Below are 27152 nucleotides of genomic sequence, written 5' to 3'. Positions count from 1 at the left end.
AATAATTTTGAACCATGAATTTTTTTAACATTTAATTTTTATGGATTAAATTTGGACTCGTGGCCTGCATTGTTCTTTTTTAATTATGCATGTCTTTGATTTAGTGAGATTCCCTGTGTTAAAAGAAAAAGAACAGAGTCAGAGGAATCCCATTTCCTTTTTGCACTGCTAGTTGTTCATGAGTTCATTTTAAGAGGGGCTTCTGGTGCACAGGTTTGTGTGGGGAGGAAATCTAGGATTGGGATTCTTCCCCTTCTCTGACATGGAGACAAGATCCCTTTCTTATCTTACAACAGGAGCAGGAAGCTGGATTAACTACCATAGGCTTTGGGAGGGAATGTCTAGCACATCTAGGTTTTGCAGCAGGAAACACCCCCTCACTCCGAAGTCTATTATCAAATCCTGTGTCATGGTCTGGATGCCCAAGTGGAAGTGGGGACATCTGTGTTCCCATGGCATTGCGCCTTGAGACCCTCTGTAACCAGAGTGGACGGTGTGTGCCATTCCCATGGGGAAGTCTCTACTCACCCTGCCTCAGCTACAGGGCAGAAGCTGTGCCCTCCTCTTCCTGTCCCAGACAAGCGTGTCCCTGCCTTCTCCTGGGTCCTAGTGCAGTGGCTGGACAAAGGGGACTTGGGGGGCATAATGGGTTCCCCTGCCTTCGCCTATCTGTACCAGCCAGCAGAGCCAGCAGAAGCCCAAAGACCCATTATTACCCTCACTTACAGAGTCCAAATGCATCCCCAGGGCATGCCACCCAGCCCCAGGCCTTCTCTTCAGTAAAACACACACTGATTGTAAGAGCAGTATGCAGCCGAGATGACATCTGATAAAGACTGTTACTTTCAAATACAAAATGTGTGTCTCAAATGCTGGGATTCACAGAAGCTGGGCATGTTGTCAACACCTGCTTTGAACTTCTTCCCTTCCCCACCCTTCTATTTGGCTACACAAGGTGCAATTCATTTCCTCCATGATTGGTCTGCTCTCTCCTGTTCTGTTACTGCATCTTGCAATTGAAGCTTTCAATGGTTTATTTTTCCACAATATACTTTGTGTTGAGTAAGGTGGACTCACTGACTTTAAGGTCTTTTTTAGCACTAAGAATTCCTCTGGCTTTTATAGACTGTTTCATGGGCTATTAATGCAGAGCAGACTGCCTTTGGAAACAGCAATTCACAAAGGGTCAGCACACCTGGATTTGTACTTCCCCTTATGTCATCAACCAGGGAGTAACTTTAAATATGTCACTTTCCTCATCGGGCCTTAGTTTCCTCATCTGTCACACAGAATCCACTATGTGGATTAGGAAAACTCTAATGCAATAATATATTGAAATTATAAATCAGTGCTGAAATATAGAAGCAGGGTCTTGATGCTTCATTCCTACCAAGAACGTACCAGAAGAAAAGGAACTAACTTTGCAGTAAGAAGCTTCTGGGTAGACTATAGGGGTATGGACAACTGAGGGGGAGCCAGGGCCCTTCCTAGAGAAGCTTTTCGGAAGGGTGAGCATGACCCTTACTATGCACATCTCTCACTGTGGCTGTCTTCTCAGGAAGCTCTTCTTGGCAACAAAGAAAGGAGTCTGTCGGGTGCAGGGGTGGTGGTGAAGAATGGTAAGAAATCTATCTGAAAAAGCATTGGAGAGTGAGGCCGACCTCTGCACAGATCTGAATTATGGGTCTCTACAGAATTCAGGGACAGATAGATGTCTTGGCTGGGAAGTCTCTGCTTCCCAGTGGAAGTTAGAAAGTAGGGTTCGGCATCCTGGAGCCTTTGTCTTGATGGGAGATTGGAGCACAAGGAGACGGAGAATGAGGTCCCCAGTGCATGGTATACTTCCTACAAGTCTGATGCAGGAATGTATTATGTACAAGACAGAAAACCAACCTAGGAGCCCTGAGACCTTTGTCTGCCTGCTGTCTGCCAATTTTCATCTGGTTTCATTTTATTAAATGTGATATCCGAGGTCTTGTCAAGAAAGCTTGACCTGGTGAGAAGTTTGTTGCTTAGCTAACAGTAAGACTGTCATCTGTACATAATCAGGTTCTCAAAAAGTTTCGAGTTTTTATTTTTATTTTTTTACTGACAGGAATAATTTGAAAAATCTATACATAGACTTTGCCTTCATGGAAGGGGTAAGATTTCTAGGATTGCATTGGTGAAAAGCAGGTTAAAGAGCTGTGCGGTGGGAAGGGAAAGCATGATCAGGCATGTAACGTACATGAGTGTTTGGGGGAAAAAACGAGGCTGGGGTTGGGGGATCTGGTCCTAGCTGTGTTGCTTACTGGCTGTTTGCCATTGGATGATTCAGCTAACCTTCCTGTGATTCAATTTGCTTAGATTTAAAATGAAAAGAGTATTGGTCCTCATATCTCACCAAACTACTGTACTACTAATCAGCTTGAAAACATACAGAACGGTGTATAACTTAGGCATTATGATGGTATTTGAGACCCACCACTGCCACCACCCTCAGTGGTTACTTACTCTGTCTGTTGTTCTGGTCAGTCTTTTGTTGATATGATTTGAACCAGCCTGGTGGTGGGGGTGGGGAGGTTCTGATCTCCCATGATGCCGGGCAGCTGGGCAGTTTTCAAGGCTGGCATTACCACCTTCCCTGGCCTCTTCCCGTCTGCACCCATTCCTCCCTGGGCCCAGGATTCCTGCGAGGGTATTGCTAAGGGAAGTGGCAGGTTCAGAAACCACTACTGCCAGGAGCTAGTCTGAGAGCTAACCTTTTGCTTTCTGCTCTAGAGAATTGGTGACCTCAGATCTCTCTGTTGCTATCTGTATTAATTTACCCCCGAGAACTTCCCTGAAGTTCTTAAAGACAAATAAAATATCTCAAGCTTTGTTTTCCTTTGGGCCAAATGAGCACCCTCTCTGAGATTTACTTGTAAGAGATTCCTATATAGTTCCTGTTGTAACTCATTTCAAAAACAGCCTTCTCTCCCCTAAGTGGTCTTGCTAAACTCATGAACCCAAACCTTCTTTTCACCACCATGAAGAATTTCAGCCTTAAAAAAAAAGTTAAGCCTTCTTTTTCTTTACTTCTTGCCTGCTCAACTCTTTCCAGATCCTTGTACCTCTCCTGAGAGTAAATCCTTTATGATCCATACACAGAATTGTGCAGTTCATGTTGTGGCAGGCACTGTGTTAGGCACTGTGTTGGGCACTGAGGCTGCCGAGGTGAACACTTGAGACTGCCCTGAAGAACACTGCTGCCCAGTAGTCATCTAGAACTGCACAAGCCCTTTGACCTGGTAGGCGGTCTTCTTGGGGCCTTGCCCCAGCCTGGACTAGACCATCACAACAGTGGCCAACGGGGCATTTGGGCCCAGCTGTAATCTCACATTTGCAAGTCCTATTGGACCTGTGTTTATTTGCAGGTTCTCTGGTCTTATGCATTCTCTCCCATCCCCAGAAACCCCCAGTCTGATCCTGAGGCTATGCCAGGGCTGCAGGACCAGAAAACCTTGCTAGAAGCATCACGGTGTACTAGCAGGTGGAGAGCGAGGGAAAGGAGCCTCCAGTTCGGACTTCTGGGCAAGTGCCTTCCTGCTTAGTGCAGGTGTCCTTCTCCACACACCAGAGAGCGTCTTCCATCCTCCTTCTCCCTCTTAAAGAGAGGCAACCATGCTGCTTCTGGGCAGTAAACTAGGGCTGCTAGAATTTTCTGTTTCGGCATCTGAATCCTTTTTTTGGCAGTTGCTGACACACAGTTTTGTATGAGAGATCACCCACATCAGGCACCACCTCCCAGGACATCCAGAAACACCTTCTCCCAGCCGTCACATAAACATCTTCAACTGATTGTCCCATCCACCTTCTTGCTCTTGTCTCTCAACAAATGTCTTTAAAGGGTGGAGATAGGGACACTTGGATGACTGAGTCAATTGAATGTCCAACTCTTGATTTGGGCTCAGATAATGATCTCACGATTGTGAGATTGAACCCCACATCAGGCTCTGTGCTGGGCATGGAGCGTGCTTAGGATTCTCTCTCCCTCTCTCTCTCTGCCCTTCCCCACTCATATACATGAGCACACTCTCTCTCTCTCTCTATCAATCAATCAATCAATCAGTGGTGCAAGTAGCCCATATCAAGGGCTTTTGAAGAAGAGTGAGCATGAAAGAGAGAACCTAATAATAACTTTACCAGGGACAAAAATGATCATGCCTCCTAAGAGGTTCATCCTTTTGTTCCAGGGACTTTGTTTCTAGAATCTTTTATACAGTACCTCCCATGAATTAGGTACCACTGTAGGTGCTAGGGACATCAGACATGGAAAGAGAGCTTTTGGTCTGCTGGGAGAGACAGACAGTGAAAGCATGGTTATAAAGGAATATGGGAAGGGCAGAGGGGAAGTCATCAGGGGGGTCAGTATGAGCAGGGCCAGTCAGCCAGACAGGAAATGAGGGGAGACAAGGGAGTCTGTGCAAGGGTGAGAAGGCACAGGGTATGTTTACAGAACTGAAGCCCCTTCCTGTGGCTGGTGTGCACAGAGTAAGAACAGCGAGAGATGAGGCCAAGGAAGGAGGCAGCCAGGAAGCCTTGGGAAGGGTCTCATGCCTGGCCAAGGTATTTGGGCTTTCTCCTGAAAGTTTTAGAAAAGAACACATTTTTGCAGTTGAGGAGTGACCCTGTAAGATTTAACTTGAGAAAGCTCATTTTCTTCCAGTGTGGACAAGAAATGCCAGGGAGTCTGAGAGAGGATAATAGTAGAGGCTCAGAGACCACCTAAGATTCCATTGAAATCACCTAGGCAAGAGAAGTAGCTGGGTCCATAGAGGAGTGGGCTAGCAGGAAAGGAGTATGTACTTGGAGAAACAGAGGCGGCAGAATCACCTGGAATTAAAGATCAGTGATGTGGGGGGCAGGGAAGAGCAAAGACTCAAGCACGATAACATGGTGCATAATGCTGGTGTGCTTGCCAGAGAGCTAGCACAGGAGGCCAGAGGAGCAAGATTGTGGGGAAGGTGGTGAAGTCAGCTGGGGACATATCGCCCTGGAGATGCCTCGGAAACAGTCAAGTGGAGATACCCAGCAGGGCAGTTGCATCCGCGGGCGTGGAGTCTAGGACTGAGGTCTGTGCTGGAGGTGGGGCTTGTGGAGGTTACCCACACATGTACAGGTGTGCACGATTGTGCCATCACAAGCACAGATGAGAACACAGAGGATCTGGGGCAATAGCACTGAATGCATAAAGAGGTAAGTACTGGTGGTGGGTGGATGAAACTGTGAGAGTGCTGTCACAACAGTGGAAGGAGGGAGGTGGACAGATTCAGGAAGGGCTGCAGGCATCTGTCTAGTCTCAGTAAAGTGCTTAGGGGTGTTCTGGTAGGACTGATGCCCCGATGATGGTGATGAGAGGTGGGATCCTGTCTGTTGCGAGGGGACTGAGGAAATGGATGTGGATGGAATGTCAGGTGCTCTTCTGCAAAGGTGGACAGGGAGGAGGACAACTTTTTTTTTTCCTTTTTTTAAAGTTGGCAACAGGCAGACCGAGAGGAGGAAACCCATGGTTGGGAGAGGGCAGGTTGAGGATAGGGCCCGGGTAGAGGCCCAGATGAAATGAGGCTCCTGAGAAAACAGGAAGGAGTGGAACCAGCGTGTCACCATATGTCCTGTTAGAGGGGGCTGTGACAGGGACGACTGGCCACTCAGAAGAAATGATGGCCGACCCAGGACAGGCCAGCTGTGCAGCTCTAACCCAGACCATGTGGTCAATAGCGCTCCCTTTCACTCCCGGAGTGCAGCGGGTTTGGGGGCACACAGGACCAGTCCCTTCAACCATGTGCATTGGACCGGAGTCCAGTGGGTAGGGAGTTAAGGAATTCCTATCTGACCGGCTCCTTTTTCTTCGGTGTCGTAGGAAGAAGGGTTTTCAGTGTTTTAAGGGACCTCAAGGGACCAGTGTAGTTGTGAAAAAGCCATCCTGAGGAGCTGCAAATAATAGCAATGTGTTGTTGATCCACAGTAAGGGCCGGGCTAAACCTGAGAAGGTGAATTTGCTGGGCAGCAGGCAGCGCACACATGGGGTTCCTGCTTCTGAGCAGCCTGGCCACCAGCAGGGAGGACAGAGGCTCCAGTCCATCGAGCCCCGAGCCCTGCCGTGCAGGGCAGATGTGCCTGAGGGAGGTGGAGTGGCTGAGGCCACGCGCGGGGCAATAACTCACACCAGCAGTCAGCTCTGCACATGGAGACATTTACTGCAGCTTTATTTATGAGGACGGAGAATTGGAAATAATAAATTTCTTACAAAGGGGTATAAACCAGTAAATTACAACACATTCCAATGATGGAATATTATGTAGCCATCAAAATTTTGTTTATGTGGAATTTTAGTATGATGGGAGAATGCTTCAATTATAAGACTAAGAAAGTCACAGAATGATGTATATTAAACATTCTCCACTATGTACTGCCAAGGAACACTTTGCATGGGTTTAAAAAGGGCTGGACACAAATAATCCATAATGATACATGTGAGAACTGATAGATTTCTACGTATACTTTTGCATTTTTAGAATATTCTTCAATATGCTCATTTTATAAAGGAAAAGATTCTTGCTACAGAAATTAAGGAAAAAATTCTTTAAACATAAGAAAGGGTGTATGCAATCATAGTTTCATTTTGTCTTCTCAGAAAACCATTGTAGGGAGCCTCCATTCTCTCAGGACCTGACTGAGGAGCACCACCAGCATGGCCTCGTGTTTAAAAACACGGATTTTGGTATCAGATATGACTGGGTTCAAATCCCAGATCTGCTACCCATCTTCAGTACCTACTTAACTATGTGGTATGGCCATGGTGTGATCTTAGGCAAGCTACTTTCTCTTGGGTGTGGTTTGTTACTTATGAAATAGAGGCCCCAATAAATGCCCCCAAGTATCTTTTTTATAAATCCAAAACCCAAAAAGCTCAAAAACCCAGTGTCATTTCTTGAGATTACAGCAGAGTCATTTGGCTACAAAATATGACCTGAATGGACACTCTTTTCAGTAAGAGTTTATAATTTTGAAGCAGAAATCTTATTTTTTTCAATCATACAGTGCCACTCCAGGCCCATTGAGAATATTAGATGATATACAGTAATATACAGGGTTTCAGAGAAGAGACTGTGAACAGGAAGACCTTGCTTAGGCATGATTGTAGAATTAAATCAATTATGACTATAAGTGCCTAGCCCAGTTCCTGGCATGGAGTAATGGTCTGTGAGGTTGGCTATGATCATTATTGACGTTCTAATTATTCTTGGACCTTCACTAAGTAGAGTGTATGATTTCTGCTTGCTCTTTCCTCCTTCTGTTCCTTTCTTTATTGGGACCTTTGAGGAGACTGAAGTGTGTTTATTATGGGAACTTAGGCTGACATTGTTTAAGACCCAAGAGTGGAAATAAATGGGACCTTCCAGCGAGTTCTCATGCTTCTTTTCTTCTTCCAGATTTCTAGTTTCCTGGAGAAGAAGCCATAGGGAATAAGGCACATTAACAGGGCACCCAGATAGTTGAAGAGCTCTTGAAAGAATAAATCTGTCATATTGCCTTGGTGAAGAACTGAATCTCGAAGCATACGTATATGTTCATTGTGGAATTGTAACATATTTACAGAATAGTTGCTCTACATTTAAAGGTTTACTCTGCTTTAAGCTAAAATTGGTCTAATACATACATTCTTTTTAATTGAAGAATGACTTTTTACTGCTTTCCAGGGGAATCCACAGTAAGGTTTTTTGTTGTAAGCCCTCCTACTATTCTTTAAAACATAATTCAGTTCCCAAAACTTTGATTTGCACTCAACCTTTTCAGAAGCATAAGTAGGGTACAAACTGAGGTCATTACTTCTTCCTTTTCCTGGATGAGTGGCGCTTCATAAATTCTGTTAGTGTGGCATTAGCCAACTACGTTATTAACATCACCAAGGGGAATTAAAATGTATCATGTTATAGGATCAAAAGTTCCACATTCTGAATCAATGCCAGTGTATTTCCAGACCCTTCTGTTTGGCCACAGTCTGCAGTGACCCCCTCCTTCCAGCCACATGACTCACCCACACTGGGGTGGAAGTCACTCACTGCTCCCACACATCTCTGTGCTCCCATCAGCCTCCCTGTGGTAAGTGTTTTGCCTTCACAACATCAACATAGAATCACAGAGCCTCAGGTCTGGAAGGAACACTTTTTTGCAATCGGTTCTATTAAATCCCGTTAATCTGGGCATTTAGACTGCATGCCTGGAAACTCACTGCAGCATGCTTTCTAGTAAACTGAAATAGATCTCCTGAAATAGATGGCTCTAGTGTTTTGTGAGCTGGTCCAGTGGTGGAAGAACTAGTCAGTTGGCCAGAAATGAGTGCTTAAAATGAGGCTTATGACCTATTCTACCTCAGTTCATCAAGTCCCAGTTGGCCCCACCACGGCATGCCCAGCACAGTGTCAGGACACATTCCTGCACATTCTTGGGTGCCAGCTTATCCTCCGTATTAATCCATTCATTAGCACCAAATTACAGCGTCCCTTGCCAAACCCATCAAGCATAATTGGAGCTTCTGAAGTCGGCTCCCCCAATTACATTAGTTCAGCTGTCTCATTAGCCACCACGCATCATCCAAACCCATTGTCAGACATGCTTTTCTTCATTCTTGTTGTCGTTTTCTTAATACAGGTATTGTGGAGAAAGATTGTTTTTAACGGGCACTTCTGCTTAACCTATTGTTTGATCTCCAGAATGCAGTACATCTTCACACTGAAGACAGGCAGGCTGGGGGAGGGTGGGAGTAAGTGTAGCTTATAAAGAACTTGGGCCAATGGCAGGTCTCATCCATCTACTTGGACAGGAGGATGCTCTCAGGGCTTGCAGCCAGAGGAGCCCAGCTTTGGAAATGACCCATTTCATATAAGCTGGTACATCAAAGATCCAGTGAGCCTAGAGAAAAGTGCGGTCTGCATTTTGTACTAGAGAAACTCTCCCAGAGTTCACAGACAGATGAAGAATCTCTGCCCCCTGGGGGATCGCAGGCCTGTGGTCTGCCCTATGGACTCTTGAGGACTTTGGTAATAAAAAAGGTTGTCTTTTAGGAAGAGTGTAGGACCAGGAGTCAGGGAGCAGGGATTCTCATTATAGTTGTACTTCCAGCCATGACAACTTTGAGCCCATCACTCACCACCTCTATGTCCTAAATGTCTGAGCTTTAAAATAGAAATACCCTCTTTTAATTTTCCTAACTCCATCTAGACCAAAAAAACCTAAAGCCAGTAGAAGCCTTAAATCGAAGCCCTTGGCATGTAACAGGTGCTCAGTGTATCATCCTTCCTTCCTGTAAGAGAGTTGATGATTCTGCCATGTCCCCAGATGTGTTTCTCTGCCTGAGACCCATGTGTCTGTTCTGGAAAGCCCTGAGCCTTCCTTCTAGCCCCTGGGGCCTCATATTTCCCCCACTTGCCCTGCCTGCACTTATTAGGGTTAGGGGTTGCCTCACTGCCTGTCTCAAGGTAGCCTCTACTTCTGTCCAGAGCACCTGTAAGGATGAAGCCATTAAGTACAAATATGATTTTGAGGAAGAGGAGCTACACATAGTTCTTGGGCTCCCTTGACCAGTTTGAGGTCATCAGGCCTTCCAACTCCACGCCTCTACAGCTGTGGAAACTACTTTCTGTCTTTTAGGAAACCCACAACCTAGTGTGAAGCCATGCATTGTATTTTTTAAGAGTCAAGCCCAATCATCAATAGATGCATCAGAAAGTCACAAGGGGGCAGGGGTGCATGGGCTAAGGGTGGGCGAGAAGGGATGGAAGGGCTGTCTGTATCCCCATGAGGAGCATTGGAAGTTATGTTGGAAAAATCTCTACAGTCTTTATTTACCATGGTGGCTAGCCACGGGAGGAGGGGGGAGGGGGGCTGGGGAAGGAAGACAATAGAATGCTGTGTTGCCTTGCTATAAAAGCACGCTCTAAGCAAATAATGTGGCAAGCTCAGTCAGAGCACTGCTCAATTAGCCCCAGTGCTTAAAGGAGGGTCTCCCTGCAGCTGTGGTGGCGGCGGGCGCCGCGGGCTGGAGCAGAGGAGCTCAGGAGGCAAACCTGCAAGAATCCTACGTGGAAAATGGCCTAGGATGAAAAGCACAGAGCACTCCAGCCGCACCCAAATCCATGCTTCTTGAATAGAGGGCCTGAGAAGGACCCGATGGGCTGTTCTAGGGAGAGGCAGTGCGGGGAGCCCATGGATGATGTGACCAGAAAAGAGAGTGCAAACGTTTCATGCAGAGAGTGACCGACATATGGAACGTGTTATCGGGAAGGGTTACAGGCTGGAGGAGCTCCTAGAGTTTTTCAGGGGCGGGATGGGGGAGGGGGAAGCCCTCAGAAACTCAAGGAGGTTTCTAAACAAAAGGAATTTGAGAAGGGTTGGAGAAATAATGAGAAATGCAAACTTGACCCAGAGTTTCTCTTTCTATCTCCTGGGCTTCTCCCCTGCCTGTTCTTACATGTTTCCAATTCACAGGGACCAGAAAAGGCCACCGAGCCATGTGCCTTACTCCTTAAATTAGCAGAGCTGGTGTGTGTGTAGTGGGGGCGCAGAGTTAAGGGAGACCCCCCCCAGAGCCTCGATCCTGTGTCCAAGGGGGCCAGAAAGAAAGTGTCAGCCCAGAGCTTTGCCTTAGACCCTGTGGGGGGCACACTGATAGCACTGGGATGATCTTAGGTTGATTTGTTCTGATCCCCTCAGTCTCTAGAAGAGCAGACTGATGCCTGGAAGTTGGGGGAAAAGGCTTGTCTAATGTCCCACGGTGTCTACATGGGAAGCTGGAGTGGGGAGGCCCCCATGTTTGGAGTCCTCTTAGCCCTTGGGTTTTCTCCCCTTCTCAACTTTGCTCCCCCAATGTACTGCACATGCGTGCGCACACACACCCCACATTCACACGCAGACACACACATCACACACTCACATGCAGACACACAGATATCCACACAGATGTGCACACTATACACTCACACATTCCCACAACACATACACACACAGTCACATAGTCATATACACACATACATAGCACACACTCACATGCAGACACATGGACATACACACCACACTCAGATTTTCACACAAATACCACATGTGTGTACACACACACTCACACACAGATATCCATACAGGTGTGTATACCACATGCACACAGACATTCCCACAAGTACAGACACACACCACACGTACACACTCATACCACAAGCCACACACATGAATATTCACATAGTCACACCACATATGCACATTCACACAAATACACAGAAACACACCACACACACAAGCACACACTTATACAAATATTCACATAGTTTCCTACATGCATACATATCACTCACTCACATGCAGACATAGACATACACACCACACACAGATCACACACATAGACACATACACTCACAGATATATATACCCACACCCACATTCACACAAACACACAAGTATTCACACAGACATGCACACATAGACACTACACACCCACACACATATTCACACAGACATACACACCCTATACACACTACACACTCACAACAGATGCATATACTACACAAAGATATTCATACACACACAGATACTCATACACACACTCACACACAGACATACACACACTCACAGATACACACACCCAGACATACAGACACAGACATAACACAGATGTTCACACAGGCATGCTCACACGAACATTCACACACACACACACACACACACACACACACACACACACACACACGCACACACTGCCTGGCCTGTTTCCCAAAAGCACATGCTTTGGTTGGAATTCCTCCTCTTTCTCACCTCTGAAAACCAAGGGCTGTTGGCATTGCCCCCACCCACTCTTGGAACAAGGTACAAGTGGCCTGTATGGTCATGGCCTATTTTGTGGGCCCCTACACAAAAGCTCTTTTTGAGCCTGAGTGCTCCTGCCTTCCTGCTTTCCTATAGTACCTGGTCTATGGCTGCCTGCCTGCCTGAAGCACCAGCTTGATCATTTCCCTGGTGGGTGGGAAGAAAGTGTGAGCTGGTATAAGATATCTGGGGCATAGGGGCAGAGTGGAGCAGTTTCTAACATGCATCTAAGTGCACACACCCTCTGGGGTTACTGTGGTGGTGGCTTTGGAGAGGACATTCATTCCCACTTCTCCCGTTTCTCCCTAGCCAAGAAAAAGGCCGCCCATCTAGAGGCCTTTGACTCCGTTGAAAACTCCTATTCATATAACACCCAGTGTTATATGGAAACTAATTTGACAATAAACTATTATAAAAAAATAAAAAAATAAAAGAAAAATTAAAAAAGAAAAAAGAAAAAAGAAAACTCCTATTCAGGAAAGCCTTGTCTGCCTCTCTGTCTTAATGTCTTTCTCCCTCTTTCCCTGCTTCCTTCCCTGCTTCCTTCCCTCCTTCCCTGCCTCCCTCCCTCATCTCTCCCTTTCTCTCTCTCTCTCTCTCTGTCTCTCTCTCTCTCTTACACACACACACACATACACACACGCACGCGCAAGCGCTGAAGCCTCCAAGAGTAGAGGGTGGCTTCACACCCTTGCTTTGCCACTTTGCACTCAGACCCTTCAGGATTACAGCACCTGGGTTGAAGCACACCTTCAGGTGATTGGTGGCTCCCAGAGACCCCTCCTCTCACAATTCCAGCCTCACGTCATCAGCAGTATGGCAACAGTGGTCCTAGAGATTCATTTGAGATCTGTCCTCCAGGAATTTATTTACTCATGCTTCCAGGCAAATCTCATGAAATGTCATCATTGAAACTAACAAATGACACATTTCATCCTGTATAGTTTTTTTCAGCTCTGAGTGTTTGCTTATTTTCGCTATGTAGCAAACCACCCTAAACTTAGTGGCATAAAACGCAGCCAGTTTTTCATTTCTTGTGACTTTGTGGGTCAGGAATTTGGGGACTGCTGGGCTGGGTGATTATTCTGTGCAATGTGGCCTTAACAGAGGTCACTTGGTGGTATCCAGTTGGATTATTTAGGTCAATTTTACTTGCAAGGCTAGTGCCTTGGCAGGATCAGCTAGAAGACCATCAAGGGGAGCCTCTCCGGCATGGTGGCCATGTGACTGCCAGATGACTGCTGTGGTAGCTCAGGGCTCCAGCAACAGGTGGAAGCTGTATGGCCTCTTACAGCCAAGCCTTGGAAGTCATATAACATTACTTCTACTTTACTGTAACTGGTCAAGCAGCCACAGGCCACCTACATAGGAGGGCACACGAACACCACCTCTAGACAAAAGTGTCAAAAATGGGCAGCTGTCTTTTAAACTAACAGTATGCTTATGTTATCTGACCCCAGTGTATTTTCTGGCTAGACCTTCTTTGTAGATTGAACCATTTCTGACACCTGATGTATCAAGAGAGCCTCTATTTGTGCTTAAACGCTTCTATCAGGCTCCAGGGTGTCTCCACCATCTCCATTGTCCAGGTTCCATGACTGCCCTGCAGTCCTCTGACCTCCAGCTTTTCCACCAAAAGAATGTGCAGCCACATTCAATAGCATCCTGAGAAGCATAATGACGGTTAGAATGCAGAGAAGCTCTCCAGAAACCATGAAGTTTTCAAACATAATGGAGAGCACTGGTCTTAAGGACGTTGAGGAACAAGGACACCAGAGGGATGGAAAAGCCATCAGGATGGAAGTGAGGTCATGCAGAGTAATGGCAGGATTACACAAGGAAAGGAAAATGCATGAAATCCTAAAGCCCTTGAGGAATGTGGATCTCACATGGAGGATGGTGCTGATGCTACCCAGATATTTGTAAAAGGAAGAAGGGAAAGATTTTGCTTCCGTGGGGGTACCTCATTGGTTAGGTCAGACTACAAGCACCTCAGACCGCCCACAGTGTAGTGTTAAAGATGCCATGCTGGCCAAGCTCACATGCTGCTGACAGTGAGCCTTGTGGACAGGATCCCTCCTTGTGTTTTTAAATACATTGTCCTGTGTTGGTTCCTGATAAGCAGCACATGGCTGTTCTCTGGAGAGCTGGGCTCTTTTTTTTTTCTTTTTAAACTTTATTTTTTAAATTTTTTAAAAAATTGATTTTGAGATAGAGTGAGAGAATGGGGGGTGGCAGACAGAGAGGGAGAGAGAGAGAGGATCCCAAGCAGGCTCTGTACTGTCAGCATAGAGCCCGATGTGGGGCTCAAACTTACAAACCATGAGATCATGACATGAGCTGAAACCAAGAGCCAGATGCTTAACCAACTGAGCTACCCAGGTGCGCCATGGAAAGTTGGGTTCTGTTTCTGGCTCTTCCACTAATTTTGTTGTTCCATTTGGGGCAGGTCACTTTCCTGCCATAACCTTCCCATGCTGTGAGAATCCTAGTAGATTAGGATGTTGGTGCCTGGCGTCATAGAATGGGGAGGACCAAAAAATGAGACTAGTAATGAGGCTCAGAGTTGGTGAAGAAGAATGGAGTACTCCCTCTAAGTACACCCTTTAGTTAGAGAATTCTTCACCTAGGATCTGTAGACCTCAGGGAGTCTGAAATGCCTTGAAAGTTTTCTGAAAACTTGTTCTTTTATGTGAACATGTTTTCTAGGGGAAAGATGCTTTAGCTTTTAGCACATTCTAAAAAGGGTCAATGATCCAAAAATGGTTAAGAACCACTGCTTCAGTCTACCAGCATTATGTTATGTGATTCTTAACCAGGAGGGATAAAGCCTCCCCAGATGGTATTCAGAAAGTGTGAGTACATTTTTTCAGTTGTCACCATGACTGGGGGACATGATTGGTATTTAGTAGATGGGGGCCAGAGCTTCATGTGTGGGGGACAAGACTGAATAATGAATAATTATCCTGCCCAAATACCAGCAGCACCCTGTGGAGAAATAGCATCAGGAATTCAGACCCAAAGATGTGCAGTGATTCTCCCATTGCCACAAAGCTCATTAGTGGCAAAGTTGGGTTTTATTCATGAATCAGAGCAGGAAGTGTGCCAGGAGTCCACATTATTTCTGCTTGCCACTCACAAACATACTACAAAGGAAACCAAAGAATCAGAATCTGTCTCACCTTCGAAAATCCAGCAGTTTTCCATCCCTGGATTCTTGGTCTTCTTTATCATCAAATAAGGCAGGTGGAAAGAAGTGTTTTACACACTGGGAAACCAGAGAGTGTATAAATGAGCCTATTAGCCACACATGGCATAGATATATTTTTCAGCCACTACGATGAATTGGTGACACCAAGCTTAGACCGTGAAATGTAGTCTTTACATTTCAGAGGTCCTGTCCTGGACGTCCCTTTCTCTAAAAAGGAAAGAAGTATTAATATACCAGTGTGTCACTCACTGCCTGGTTCACTGCAAGCAAGTGGCAGGTGCCTCAGACTCTCTGGAATGAATTGGGAGGTATTATGCAGTACTGACAACAAGTAAGACCTACGGGGTCACACAGACAGGGGTTTGCATCCTGGCTCTGCCTCTCAGTTGATATGTGATCCCAGACAAAATGACTTAATCCTTCTGAGCCTCAGTTTCCTCAACTGAAAAGTGGGGATAATAATCATCTTGTGAGGATTAATTGAAATAATCCATGTAAAGTGTCCCACAAAGTCCTAGCATATGGCGCGGCTCAGTAAATGCTAGCTGTTATTACAAGCAATTATTACGACTGTGTCTGTGATCAAAGACAGCTTTGGATTCAGAGCGTTGGTGCCAAAATTGCTTTCAGAGGACAAGCTCTGGGTTGGTTTTCAGTCTCGCCCAGCTGCCCAGAAGGAGAATCAGGAGACTGTTTGGGATTGGAGTTGTAATGTTTACGAAGGGCCTACTGCACACTCCAGTTTTGGTGGAAGATTGATTTTCTTCCTGTGTGCATGTCCCAGCGTCCCTTCACAAAGGAGCGAGCAGAGGCACAGGAAATTGCATAGACGTTTCTCCTGCCTTGGTTTCCTGGTCTGTCAGGATGTTCAGGCGAATGATGGCAGCCAGGGTGAGCAGAGGGAAGAGGTGCCCAGAGAGTGAGAGGAAGCCATGGCACTCGCTCAGTCTTCAGCCATCACAGTTTCCTGGAGAGTGGATCGAGACCAAAGATAGCCACTGACTACTTGCCAATCCCTCATTCTCATGAAAGGAGGTTGGCCATGGGGCCAGCAGAGAGGCTGAAGGGGAGGCATAGGCTATATTTGACATGGGCCTGATTGCCAAGTCTGGAGGAGAAAGGCTGCCATCTGACCACACTGCAGCCAAGTCCTCGTGGGGCCAAACCATTATGGTTTGGGTTGATCCCGGCCTTGCTGCTGCTGCCCTGGTTGATGCACAAAGGTTTGGGTATTGCCAAGTCAGCTGCGGTCTTGGTTTGGAAGAAGCATCCGGAGTGTGAATGGAAGTCGTGCTTTGGGATTTCCCTTAGCTTTCAGCTCTCAAGATGAAGCCAACTTCTTTTTCTGCCATTTTGAGATCCATTCTTGGCCAGGTGGACAAGATAAATAATTTATCATCGTCATTGTCATCATCATTATTACCTATTTTCATTATTAAAGATCAATTACTGAGCAGCCCCAGCCTTGTAATAATATTAACTTACAGCTGTAAGTAATAAATTAATATTAATAAAGTTAGTACTTTGCAGGTAATGCAGTTGCTTGACACATCAGCCGAATTTAAACACAAGGCATAAATCTAAACCAAAAAGTTGACTTGGACTGTTATTCTCTGATACTGAGAGTTTAATGCCAGCTGTACCCCCTACTGTCTGTATAACTGAAGCAACCTTCTCTTACATGTTTTTAAACTTGGAAAATGGAGGTTCCCCAGATCAGAAAGCAAAATCAAAATGTCTTAGAATGTTAAATGATACAACACTTTAGAAATAGCCTGGCTGTACCCCATCTTCGTCTTGAGGAGCTATAGCACACCCACCTGCACACAAAAGCCCGTATATGCACACCTTTATGTACAGTGGTGGATGAGTGTTAGTGCCTAAAACAAAAAAACTAAATTTATAAATATATGCCATTATGGCCAGTAGCTGAATTGACTCATATTTTCTCTGCAGATCTTTCCTTGTCCACCTTCTGGCCATGAAATGAGATTCTGTTGTATGTAAAGGATAAAGAAAATCTGGATTTCCTGGGGCTTGTGTTGGCATACCAAGCTCCTTTCAGATCTCTTTGCCAAGACGGGGGCCACGCCAGAGGGTGCCTTGGCCTGGGGAATAACTGTACCTTAGTCTTGGAGCTGTTGATGCACATTGTTTTGACATGTGCTATACCTTCCGTCTTTCACTGCCTTGGGGCCAGAGAGGAGGGTATGCTTTGAATAATGTAAAATTCCTCTTCCAACAGCTGTGTAAAAGCAAACTCACAGCTTTCAACTTCCATCTCAGCGCATTGAGCTTAGGTTTTGAATCTGGGCTCCTTGTCTGTTCAGGAGTCTCTCTTCCTCATTTTCTGGCCTCCAAGAGGGACCAGGGTCAGAGATTCCTTTCTGAGAGAGGCAAGTAAAAGTTCTCTATTTTGTCCTGTTTCATCCTGGAATGTGTCTTCCCTGATGACGGTGTGCCTTGTGGCCACTGGGAAGCCAGCATCTCCTGAAAGTTGAGGACCTTGTTTTATCCTAGATCTTGGGGCAAGTGTTGTCCATGTCAGGCAATTTCAGAACACTGAGTTTAAATAAATTCTTTTTTACATAATACATAATTTATTGTTAAATTGGCTAACAGACAGCTCTTGGTTTTGGGGGTAGATTCCTGTGGTTCATTGCTTACACCCAACACCCAGTGTTCATCCCAACAAGTGCCCTCCTCAATGCCCGTCACTCATTTTCCCCTGTCCCCCACCCCATCCACCCTCAGTTTGATCTCTGTATTTAAGAGTCTTCTATGGTTTGCCTCCCTCCCTCTCTGCTTGTAACTGCTTTTCCCCTTCTCTTCCCCCATGGTCTTCTGTTAAGTTCTAATGAGAGGGACAAGAGAGCAGTTCAGATCCCTACCCCTGCTCTCAGCTGTTCTGACTGTACAGGTGTGGGTCTGCCCAGGGATCGGGGCTCTCAAATAAGATCTCACCAAGGGAAGCACAGAGAGGTGCCTCTTCCTTCCTCAGGTCCCTGATCACTTCTGGTTTGGGGGAATCCAGACCATGCTCATCAGCACCTTTTGCAGACAGCCATCCACTTGCTCTCCGATCTTGACTCTATTTCTTGCCTTCTCTAAGGCTCAATTTATGTATTTTTATGCTTCCTGAGACAGGGACTGGAAGAGTTGCCACCACTCCAGAGGTGAGCTCAGAGCGTATGAGGCGAGATTTAGAAAAGACTGTAGGGCTATAGGGGAAGACGGTGCTGTGGAAACCCACACAGCCCTGGTCATGTGAGTTCATTTCTCATTTGCTCCTTGTAGCCATTCCAAGTCACTTCTTCCCTTCGTGCCTTTACAAACATCTCCCTCCCTTGTTGGTTTTGGATTCATCTTGCCCCCAGTGAATTGACCTACGTGTTTCCAGTTTGAATCTCACCATGCTATTTCCAGGTTGCCAACCCCACGGGTGCTGGGGAATAATTGGTCTGTCCTCACTGGTGTTTGCAGCACCTTCCCTTTGAGCGTCATCTGTGCATTTTAATTAATCTGCCACTTTTTCCTCTCTCCTGCTTCCGGATCATTAATAAAGAGATTAACCAAAACCAGACCAGTCCCCAGCAGAGGCCCCGCCAGGATCTCTCTCTCTCACTCTCGCTCTTGCTCTCTCTTTCTCTCTCTCCCTCTCTTTCTCACTTTCTCTTCCACCAACACGCCTTGTCATGGGTCAGAACATCTTCATGTGGCCCCACTGACCAATTTTCAGGCCCCAGGACCTGGGTTCAGAACAAAGCCAATTTGAATTAATTTTGTAATTAAGATACAGGGAACAAGCTTAGCCAGCCTTTTATATGGCCTTAGTTTAATATTTCCACCACATTCCTTTCCCTTTTGTCATTCTACTTTAAATCTGTCGCTTTCCCGCCTCTCTCTCCTTTCCAGTCCCCGAACAAGATATTAGGGATATCTGGCAGGATGTAGTCTTTTGAGCCCTTAGCATTAGTCAGAGACCATGTCATAGCTTCAGAAATTCTCCAAAGAATTGGGACCTTCTGGATACAGCTGGACAGTGTCCTTGTTAACCCAGCCAGAGAAATGCATTTGCTTCCAGAGGATGTGGCTGTACCAGAAATAATGAAATGTCTTGAATTTGCATATTAAAACCTTGGCAAATTAAAAAGCGCCTGCACATTTGATCTCATGCCTCATCCCCGAAGACAGCTAGAACATAGCCTCTATGCCTTGTCTGTAAGTCATCCTGATTTGCCGCGCTGGCGCCAAAACCAGGGCTTGAGATGGTGTGTCTGGTGCTCTGTCCACTACAGCACGTGGCCTCTGCAGAGACGGGTGACCCTCAGAGGGACTGACCTTGGAGGGCATCAGGCCCCAGCAGGACAGGAGTTTGTTTACTTTTGTGGAAAACACGTTCATAGGGAATATGGGGAGGAGGAAATAGGAACAGTGTCCTCAAACACCTGGAAACTCTGCCCAGCCTTGGAACTTGAACTTCCTCTGGAAATAAACTCTCTGGAATGTTTGAAGCTGGGGACAAACAGACCACATAGCATAATCCTTGAGAACATGGATTCCAGAGCCAAACTGCGATCAAATCCTGGCTCTGCCGCATGTTAGCTGGTTACTCACTGCCTTGTGCCTCAGTCTCCCCGTTTGAAATGGGGAATGTTCATACATGCCTTAGAGGAGCTGTTACCAAGATTAAAGATTTAATGTATATTGGCCCTGGCACATAGCATTTTTGTTCCTGATGCTCCCATTCCATCCAGGCTAACAATTTACTCCACATGTGTGCAGCAAGCACGGTCTCTAGGTGTTTGGTCAGGAGGAGGCATGCGTGCTGGGAAGCTAGTCAAGGAGAGGTAAATGGGAACCCTAAGGAGAGCGCCCCCAGGTGTTTGCGTGTGACGGACATGGGTGGCTCTGGGCTCACTCAGGTCCTGTCCCACCGCGGCTCTCTACCCAGCTCTCTTTTTCCATTTCAGCTGCTTTGCCCCAAAACCCTCTGTGTGTGTGTGTTGTAAACTGAGCCAGAAAGGAGGAATCAGAAATTGCTCTCTTTTGAGTATTTTGAGGGATGGTGAAACCTTGTAGGAATGTTGCTCCAGGGACTGAGAAAACACCATATGTGGGAAAGCATTTCTAAGTGAGGAAAATAGCATCTGCTCGTTGGTCAGGATCTTGGAAAACTCTGAGCAGGGGAAATGGGCACTGGGGAGAGTGTAGGAAGGGGGTTTTACTGAGGTCTTTAACAGGTCTTTTTCCAATTATAGCCAAGAAGAGCCTGGGGACCATGGCCTACTTCAGAGCCAGGCCTTGTATTTTTTTTGGGAAAAGAAGGCAGAGTTGAGTGGCTTCCAGACCCGGCTTGGCAGAAACCCATACAGGATCTCAGGCCACTGATCAGTGTGTTGGGCAGGTTTTGATCCTGGTAGGCATTCATTCACCATGGAGACATGGAGACTCTGCAGTGGTCCACCCCTGTGGTAGGCAGCAGGCATTCGTACATGAAGGAGACATGGGCACTTCATCCAAAAAGATAGATACGGAAAATGATAACACAATAGGATGCTTGGATGGGGGTCTCTATTTACGGTGACCGAAAGAGAAGGAGCATAGAGATCCTTCTTAACAATTCACTCACATGTCATGCCTGGGTCAAGCTGGCACTGCCTTCCTTTTCTCACTTCCCACTCCAGAGAACTAGCCTTCTGGGGAAAGCCCACCCCAGAAAATGAGGTGGAAAATGCAAGCTCTGGTGACCAGAAGGAACCAGAGCTCAGATTCAGGCTCTTCTGGCCCCCGGCTTATTCAGAAACACCACTTCACAGGTTCCTGTCCATGTTTGCTTTTGTGATTTTCCTATTCTCTGTGCTTCCAGTTTGCAAAAATTTTTTCTTCTCCCACAACTAGTGTGGCTGGTCTGAGATCCAAGCACTTGCTAGTGGTGGCATTTGGGAGAGAGCTTTGTATTGGTACAGATTGCTGTGGGCCGTCTGCTCGTACCTTGTATGTGTGTGTCAAGGACAGGCATGCAGTGACTTCTGCTGCCACAGATAATTCAAGTTCATGTCCCACTAACATTGCCAGTGTACCACTGCATGCCAGATACTGTGCTCAGTGCTTTCATCTAGACTTCGTTATTTACCTCTCACAATAATGTTGATTATGCACAAGCCACATGATTTTAATGAGCTTAGGAAGCAGGTGTCCTCTGTCACTCTCTGCTTAACTGAGGAATCAAACCTTAGAAGACTCCCTCCACCACACGCCAAGCCTCAGTTTCCTTCAGACATCTGTGTTTTGGAGAGTTCTGTTAGCCCCATTCTTGGACTTGCTTTCTACAAAGAAATCTATAAGCAGGTTATCAAGATGGAGGCCACAGGAATCCTGCTGGGTTTTTTTTTAATCTGTTTTTTTTACTGTTATTTTTTAAGAAAGAAAGAGAGACACACACAGTGTGAGTGGGGAAGGAGCAGAGAAAGAGTGAAACACAGAATCTGAAGCAGGCTTCCGGGGCTTGAACTCATGGACTGTGAGATCATGACCTCAGCCAAAGTTGGATACTTAACTGGCTGAGCCACCCAAGTGCCCCACCCTGCTGGGTTTTTAATGCAGCCTTGCAAGTGTGTTAGAAACACTTACCAGTCTGCAGATGATTTTCTCCCACTACTTATTTCCAGGTGTCATCATAAGATTTTGGATTTGTTGGTAAGAAACAGTGGAGCTCCTGAAAGAAGTAGGACTGATGCTGAGAGGCATTTGGAAACTTTCTTATATTAGTACTTTTTTTTTTTTTTTTGGTCTGGCCCCCACTCCCATCCATGATGACCTGATTTCTCTGTGCTGACTTTCTGTGCTTGGCCTGAGAGAGGGCCAGAGTTGTCTATAAGAGTTGTTCTAACCCCTACAATGCCCTAGGCTCCCAGAGGCAGTGCCCATCAAGGTGGGGGTGGTAGGAGTTGCTCCACCCAGGTACAGCAGCCAGTATTGTCTGGAGAGAACCTAAAAATAATAATAAAATCAACTAAAAGTCAGTCTGCTTTTTATGATCAGCATGCTTTGGCAATTCTTAACCATATCAGTGATAAAATATTCCTTCCTGACCATCCTGACTTCTATAATTCCCACGTTCCTTAGTTGTCATTCCCAGGGGAGGAAAACAGGTCACGAGGGCCTTTTCACTCTGCACAACCCCAGGTTTTCCCCGCCAGATTGCAGCTGAAGTTATAGCTCCCATCCACCGCAGCTCCGAACAGGACAGAACGCCCTTCTGTGCAGTCCTTGGTGGGCTGGGCCTTGCCCGTCCCTCCTGACCAAAAATGGATTGCTATTCTTACCTTCATACAATCACTCCACATGGAACAGCCGAGCTTCTGCAGCCACAGCGGGCTTCTTGGGTGTACAACCAGTGCTGACACTCAAGGTCTTCCACTCAAGAAGGAGACTACACACTCAGGGTTTAATGCTCTGTGGTTGCAATTTTGAAATTCTTAAGAATTTTATCTTTAAATCTGTGTTTTGTATGTGAAGTGGGACCATGGAGCATGCACCTGGGGGCTGGGAGTGTTGGCTCACGTACAGTCAGACCTCCTGCCACCATTATTTTCCCACAAGGACCTGCAAATTAGGTAGCTGTTTTGCCTTCAGCCACCTTCACTTCAGTCCCTGGCTCACTGCACCCAGACCTCCACCTCATATTCCCCATGGTGAGGATACAGGGGAGAAGCACAGATGGGAAGGGGCTCCTGGCCTTGGAGAAGAGGGATTCTAGTGGGGAAAGCACCAGGTGCCCTGAGGCCTGTGATACCTCCTCCTACCACAGCCAATTGGAAAACACACTGAGGGATTGCAAAGAAAGTGGCGGTTACTATTTTGGGGTGGGGGAGGGGGGCTTGTAGAGAAGTTAGCTTTCCAACTGGGCACTGAAGAATAAGAATAACTTCAATAGCGGGGCAGGGGCGGGGGGATGAAAGTGTGCTGGGGGAGAGGAATGACACGTGCACATGGCTCCTAAAGCTTCTTCAGGCGGCTTTTGGAAGAGCAAACAGGGCTGGGGCCTGGGAGTGTGAGCCCCGCTGTAATCTGACCAAAGGGGACCCTGGGCCAGGAGTGCAGAGGACCCCTCTACCCTGTACGTTTCTTTACCTCTTTCATCTGCAATTAGGTTTTCTTCATCTATAAAATGCAGGACTTGGATTAAATGCTTGCTTTATAGATCTCTTCTACCCCTACAACACTTTGGTTCTGTGTTCGAGCACCACTCATCAAGATGTTTCCTTTTGTATCCCAAAGCCATCCACTGGCACCGTCCACCTTGCTTCCTGTCAGTTCAACCTTGTAAATTACTTGCTAATTTACACATCCACTCTTCTTCCTTCTAGGACCTCCCTCACTGACCATACTTGATCTATTTCCCCACAAGCAGGTATCCTGTGCATTCTTAGCTTACAGTGGCTGGGCCTTGAGAGGATGTAATAAATTGTTTTTTGATAGACTTTTAGTCCCCAATTATTTTATTGTAGCTGTATTCTATTTTGGCTGGGGGAGGGGGGATAGGCGTGCAATTCTAGCTGCAGGTATGCCATTCACTTTGTGCTCAAGTTTCAATTTGTCGGGCCTCCAGTATTGAAGGAAATGTCCATTAAATGCAGAGTGAGAGGGAGAGCAGTTATCCTGTGGGAACCACTTTCCTAGGATAATACAATTCCTAGAGCAGTCTCTAGGGGTGGGCAGCAAAGCTAGAATCCTTCTCTCAGCTTTGACCTTAATGGAGTCAGTTGTTCCACAAGAGTGGTTCCCATGGAAGGAAGATGGTCCCCTTATCAGAGAGGTGGGCCAAGGGCCAGGAGAAGGAAGCTGGAGCAAAGTGCCTGCAGCGTTGTTGGCCTTTGGGAATGAGAGAGCAGTGCTGCAGACAAGATGGGGAGAAAGGCTGTGTCTGGAAGTCCTGGGAGCAAGTCAGCATGGGCAAGCTCAGGCACGGGCACTTGGTAAGCAGAGCCACTGCTCTGTTTCTTGTGCCGCTCTTGTTTATTTCCCTTCTATATTCCCCCTGGATTTAGTAAAGTCTTTCTGCAAATACCAAAGGTGAACTGAGAGAAAGCTTTTTATTTTCCATGCTTAGAACCTTAAAGAGGAAACCGCAAAGCCCTGGGGGCCAGTGAGGCGGTATGATGGTAACTAAGGGATGGAGCCCTCAAGGGCAGCGGTGCGGCTCACAGGGTGCAGGTAGAGATCGCTTCTGCGCCCGCCCTCCCCACCTGAAGAGCCTCCTTGCAGCGCCGACCTTCGGGAAAGCTGGGCTCTGCTCTAGTGAGGGAGAACCAGCCAGAAAGGTGTCTTGAGGTCAGCCCTATAATTTCATAAGGACCCAACAGAAACCATGTCTAGAGGTTATGCTGTGACAATGGAAGGAGAGTGTGGATGGGTTAAAATGCCATTTAGACAAGGAGATAGCAAAATTAAAATACAACCACCAAAAGAAACATTTTGTACTAGAAACTTAAAAGGCTAAACAAGAAAAGGAAATGAATCCACAAGGAATCTTGCTGTTTGGAACAAGTCCAGCCATTCCCTTCAGCTGGTTGTTGCTGTGTCTCCATCTTCTGCAAGCAGTGCTCTGGCAGGGCCCCCACTTTGTGAAGGTGGGGGTTCTCCATGAACCAGTTGGGAGCCCTGGTAAAGCATTTCCACTGGAGAGCTTAGCCAGGCCTTCTCACAGAGTGGGGAGCAGCCCACAAGTTCATTCCAAGGCAAGAGAACAGGTCCACCAGACATGGCCTGGCGAGGGATGAGCCCATCTCTGAGGCTGCAGTGTGCAGGCAGCCAACCCGACCCCAGCCTCAGGGTATTCTTTTGAGAGGCCCAGAAGCTTCTTCGGGTGTGGGGGAAGGAGGTAGAGCTCTGTTCCTTGAGACAATTGCAAGTCTGCTCCTGTTGCTAAAAGAATGTAAACACACCTTTATAATTTTTCTATTCAATTTCTTTGCAGTTTGCCAAGCAAGGTACAGTGGACTCTGGTCTTTTCAGGCTCAAGTGATGTTTAAAGAAGTGGCAGGATATTGTCCACACAGAACTGAAGATAGAGCACACCTCAAATGCAAATGCCGTCAGGGATTTCTGTCTAGGAAAGAGAACAGAGACAGAAGTCCGAAGTGCTCACCTCATCCTTCTGCCTTTGAGGCTCCTAGGAAGCTGGGTCCTAGGGAGAGCCCTGACTTCGATACTGTAGACCTCACCACTCATGTTTAAAAAAAAAACTGTTTTGCCCTCTCTGTCTCTTACCTGCGCAAGACAAACACACACACACACACACACACACACACACCCTTCCCTATCACACAGCCCCAGTGCTAGAGGAAAGATTTGAGAGGCCTAGGAGAGAAAGGTACTTTAAAGATTCAGAGGACCCCTATGGAGACAGTATTTCCCAAGGAAAGAAATCGACAGCCCTGGTGCCTGACATCAGAGAGGAATCTGCATGCTCACCTAGGAAGGTGACACCCTGCTCTTCCTTGCTCTCTCACAGGGTTACTCAACCTAGAATGACATGGATTCAGCTGCCACAGCATGCTACTAACACCTGTGTTTGTTTTTCAGATCTTACAGGTGAACAAGGTGATGTCCATCTTGTTTTATGTGATATTTCTCGCGTATCTCCGTGGCATCCAAGGTAACAACATGGATCAAAGGAGTTTGCCTGAAGACTCGCTAAATTCCCTGATTATTAAGCTGATCCAGGCAGATATTTTGAAAAACAAGCTCTCCAAGCAGATGGTGGACGTTAAAGAAAACTACCAGAGCACCCTGCCCAAAGCAGAGGCCCCCCCAAAGCCAGAGCAGGGACAGCCCGCCAAGTCAGAGTTCCAGCCAGTGACTGGAATGGACACAGAACTCCTGCGGCAACAGAGACGCTACAGCTCGCCCCGGGTCCTGCTGAGTGACAGCACCCCTTTGGAGCCCCCTCCCTTGTATCTCATGGAGGATTACATAGGCAACCCTGTGGCGGCCAACAGAACGTCGCGAAGGAAGAGGTACGCAGAGCACAAGAGTCACCGAGGTGAGTACTCGGTATGCGACAGCGAGAGCCTGTGGGTAACCGACAAGTCATCGGCCATCGACATTCGGGGACACCAGGTCACGGTGCTGGGGGAGATCAAAACCGGCAACTCTCCTGTCAAACAATACTTTTATGAGACGAGATGTAAAGAAGCCAGGCCTGTCAAAAACGGTTGCAGGGGGATTGACGATAAACACTGGAACTCTCAGTGCAAAACATCCCAAACCTACGTCCGAGCACTGACGTCAGAAAACAATAAACTTGTAGGCTGGCGATGGATACGGATAGACACCTCCTGTGTGTGTGCCTTGTCGAGAAAAATCGGAAGAACATAAATTGGCGTCTCTCCCCATATATAAATTATTACTTTAAATTATATGATATGCATGTAGCATATAAATGTTTATATTGTTTTTATATATTATAAGTTGACCTTTATTTATTAAACTTCAGCAGCCCTACAGTATATAAGCTTTTTTCTCAATAAAATCAGTGTGCTTGCCTTCCCTCAGGCCTCTCCCATCTGTTAAACTTTGTTTTGTGACCAGGCTCTCAGGAGCCACTCTGCCACTCTGTAAAATCTGTGTACACCAGTATTCTGCATTCAGTATTGTCAAGGCCATGACTGTCGTTTTAGTAAACTTGTTAAAATCAGATGCTGTCAGAGTTGTGTGTAGACATAGTGATGTCCCCCCCTTCTGGTATACTTCATGTCTGATTAGTTCATTAAATGCATTGTTATCACGTCTATTGAAATGATACCCAGTAGCTTTGAGCTGCACACTTAATTCTGGCCAGCAAGTTCACCATCAAGGATTTGCTTGCTTCTTTCTCTGTTGCCAGTTAGAATCATGATTTGCTCCATCGTTACTATCCCGGAACAAACCTGGCAATTTTAGTTTTGGAAGTTTCTTTTCAGCACATTTGTTGTTTTGGGGTTTGGGGTTAGGGGTTCTTTATTGGTTTTTGGCTTTGGCTTTTCTTTTGCTTTCTGTAAGTGGTTTTCATCCTTTTAGG

General features: G+C 46.5%; 1 protein-coding gene across 2 annotated transcripts in view; it reads left to right on the top strand.

Annotated features, from left to right (window-relative positions):
- Positions 1-26789, top strand: part of NTF3 (neurotrophin 3) — a 69287-nt gene extending 42498 nt beyond the window's left edge. Inside the window, exons 1-2 of one of the 2 annotated variants that reach the window (XM_029954786.1) lie at positions 25498-25572; positions 25676-26789. In XM_029954786.1, the coding sequence (XP_029810646.1) occupies positions 25697-26470 (774 nt within the window). In that variant the 5' untranslated portion in view covers positions 25498-25572; positions 25676-25696 and the 3' untranslated portion in view covers positions 26471-26789. Of the gene's footprint in view, positions 1-25497; positions 25573-25675 lie in introns of those variants that run through there. The other variant, XM_029954785.1, reaches the window with a different exon arrangement.
- The last annotated feature ends 363 nt before the right edge of the window (positions 26790-27152 follow it).

This window comes from Suricata suricatta, chromosome 10 (genome assembly GCF_006229205.1).
Source record: "Suricata suricatta isolate VVHF042 chromosome 10, meerkat_22Aug2017_6uvM2_HiC, whole genome shotgun sequence".
Lineage (NCBI taxonomy): Eukaryota > Metazoa > Chordata > Mammalia > Carnivora > Herpestidae > Suricata > Suricata suricatta.
The sequence above is the reverse complement of the archived record's forward strand: the minus strand, read 5'-3'. Positions and strand labels throughout refer to the sequence as shown.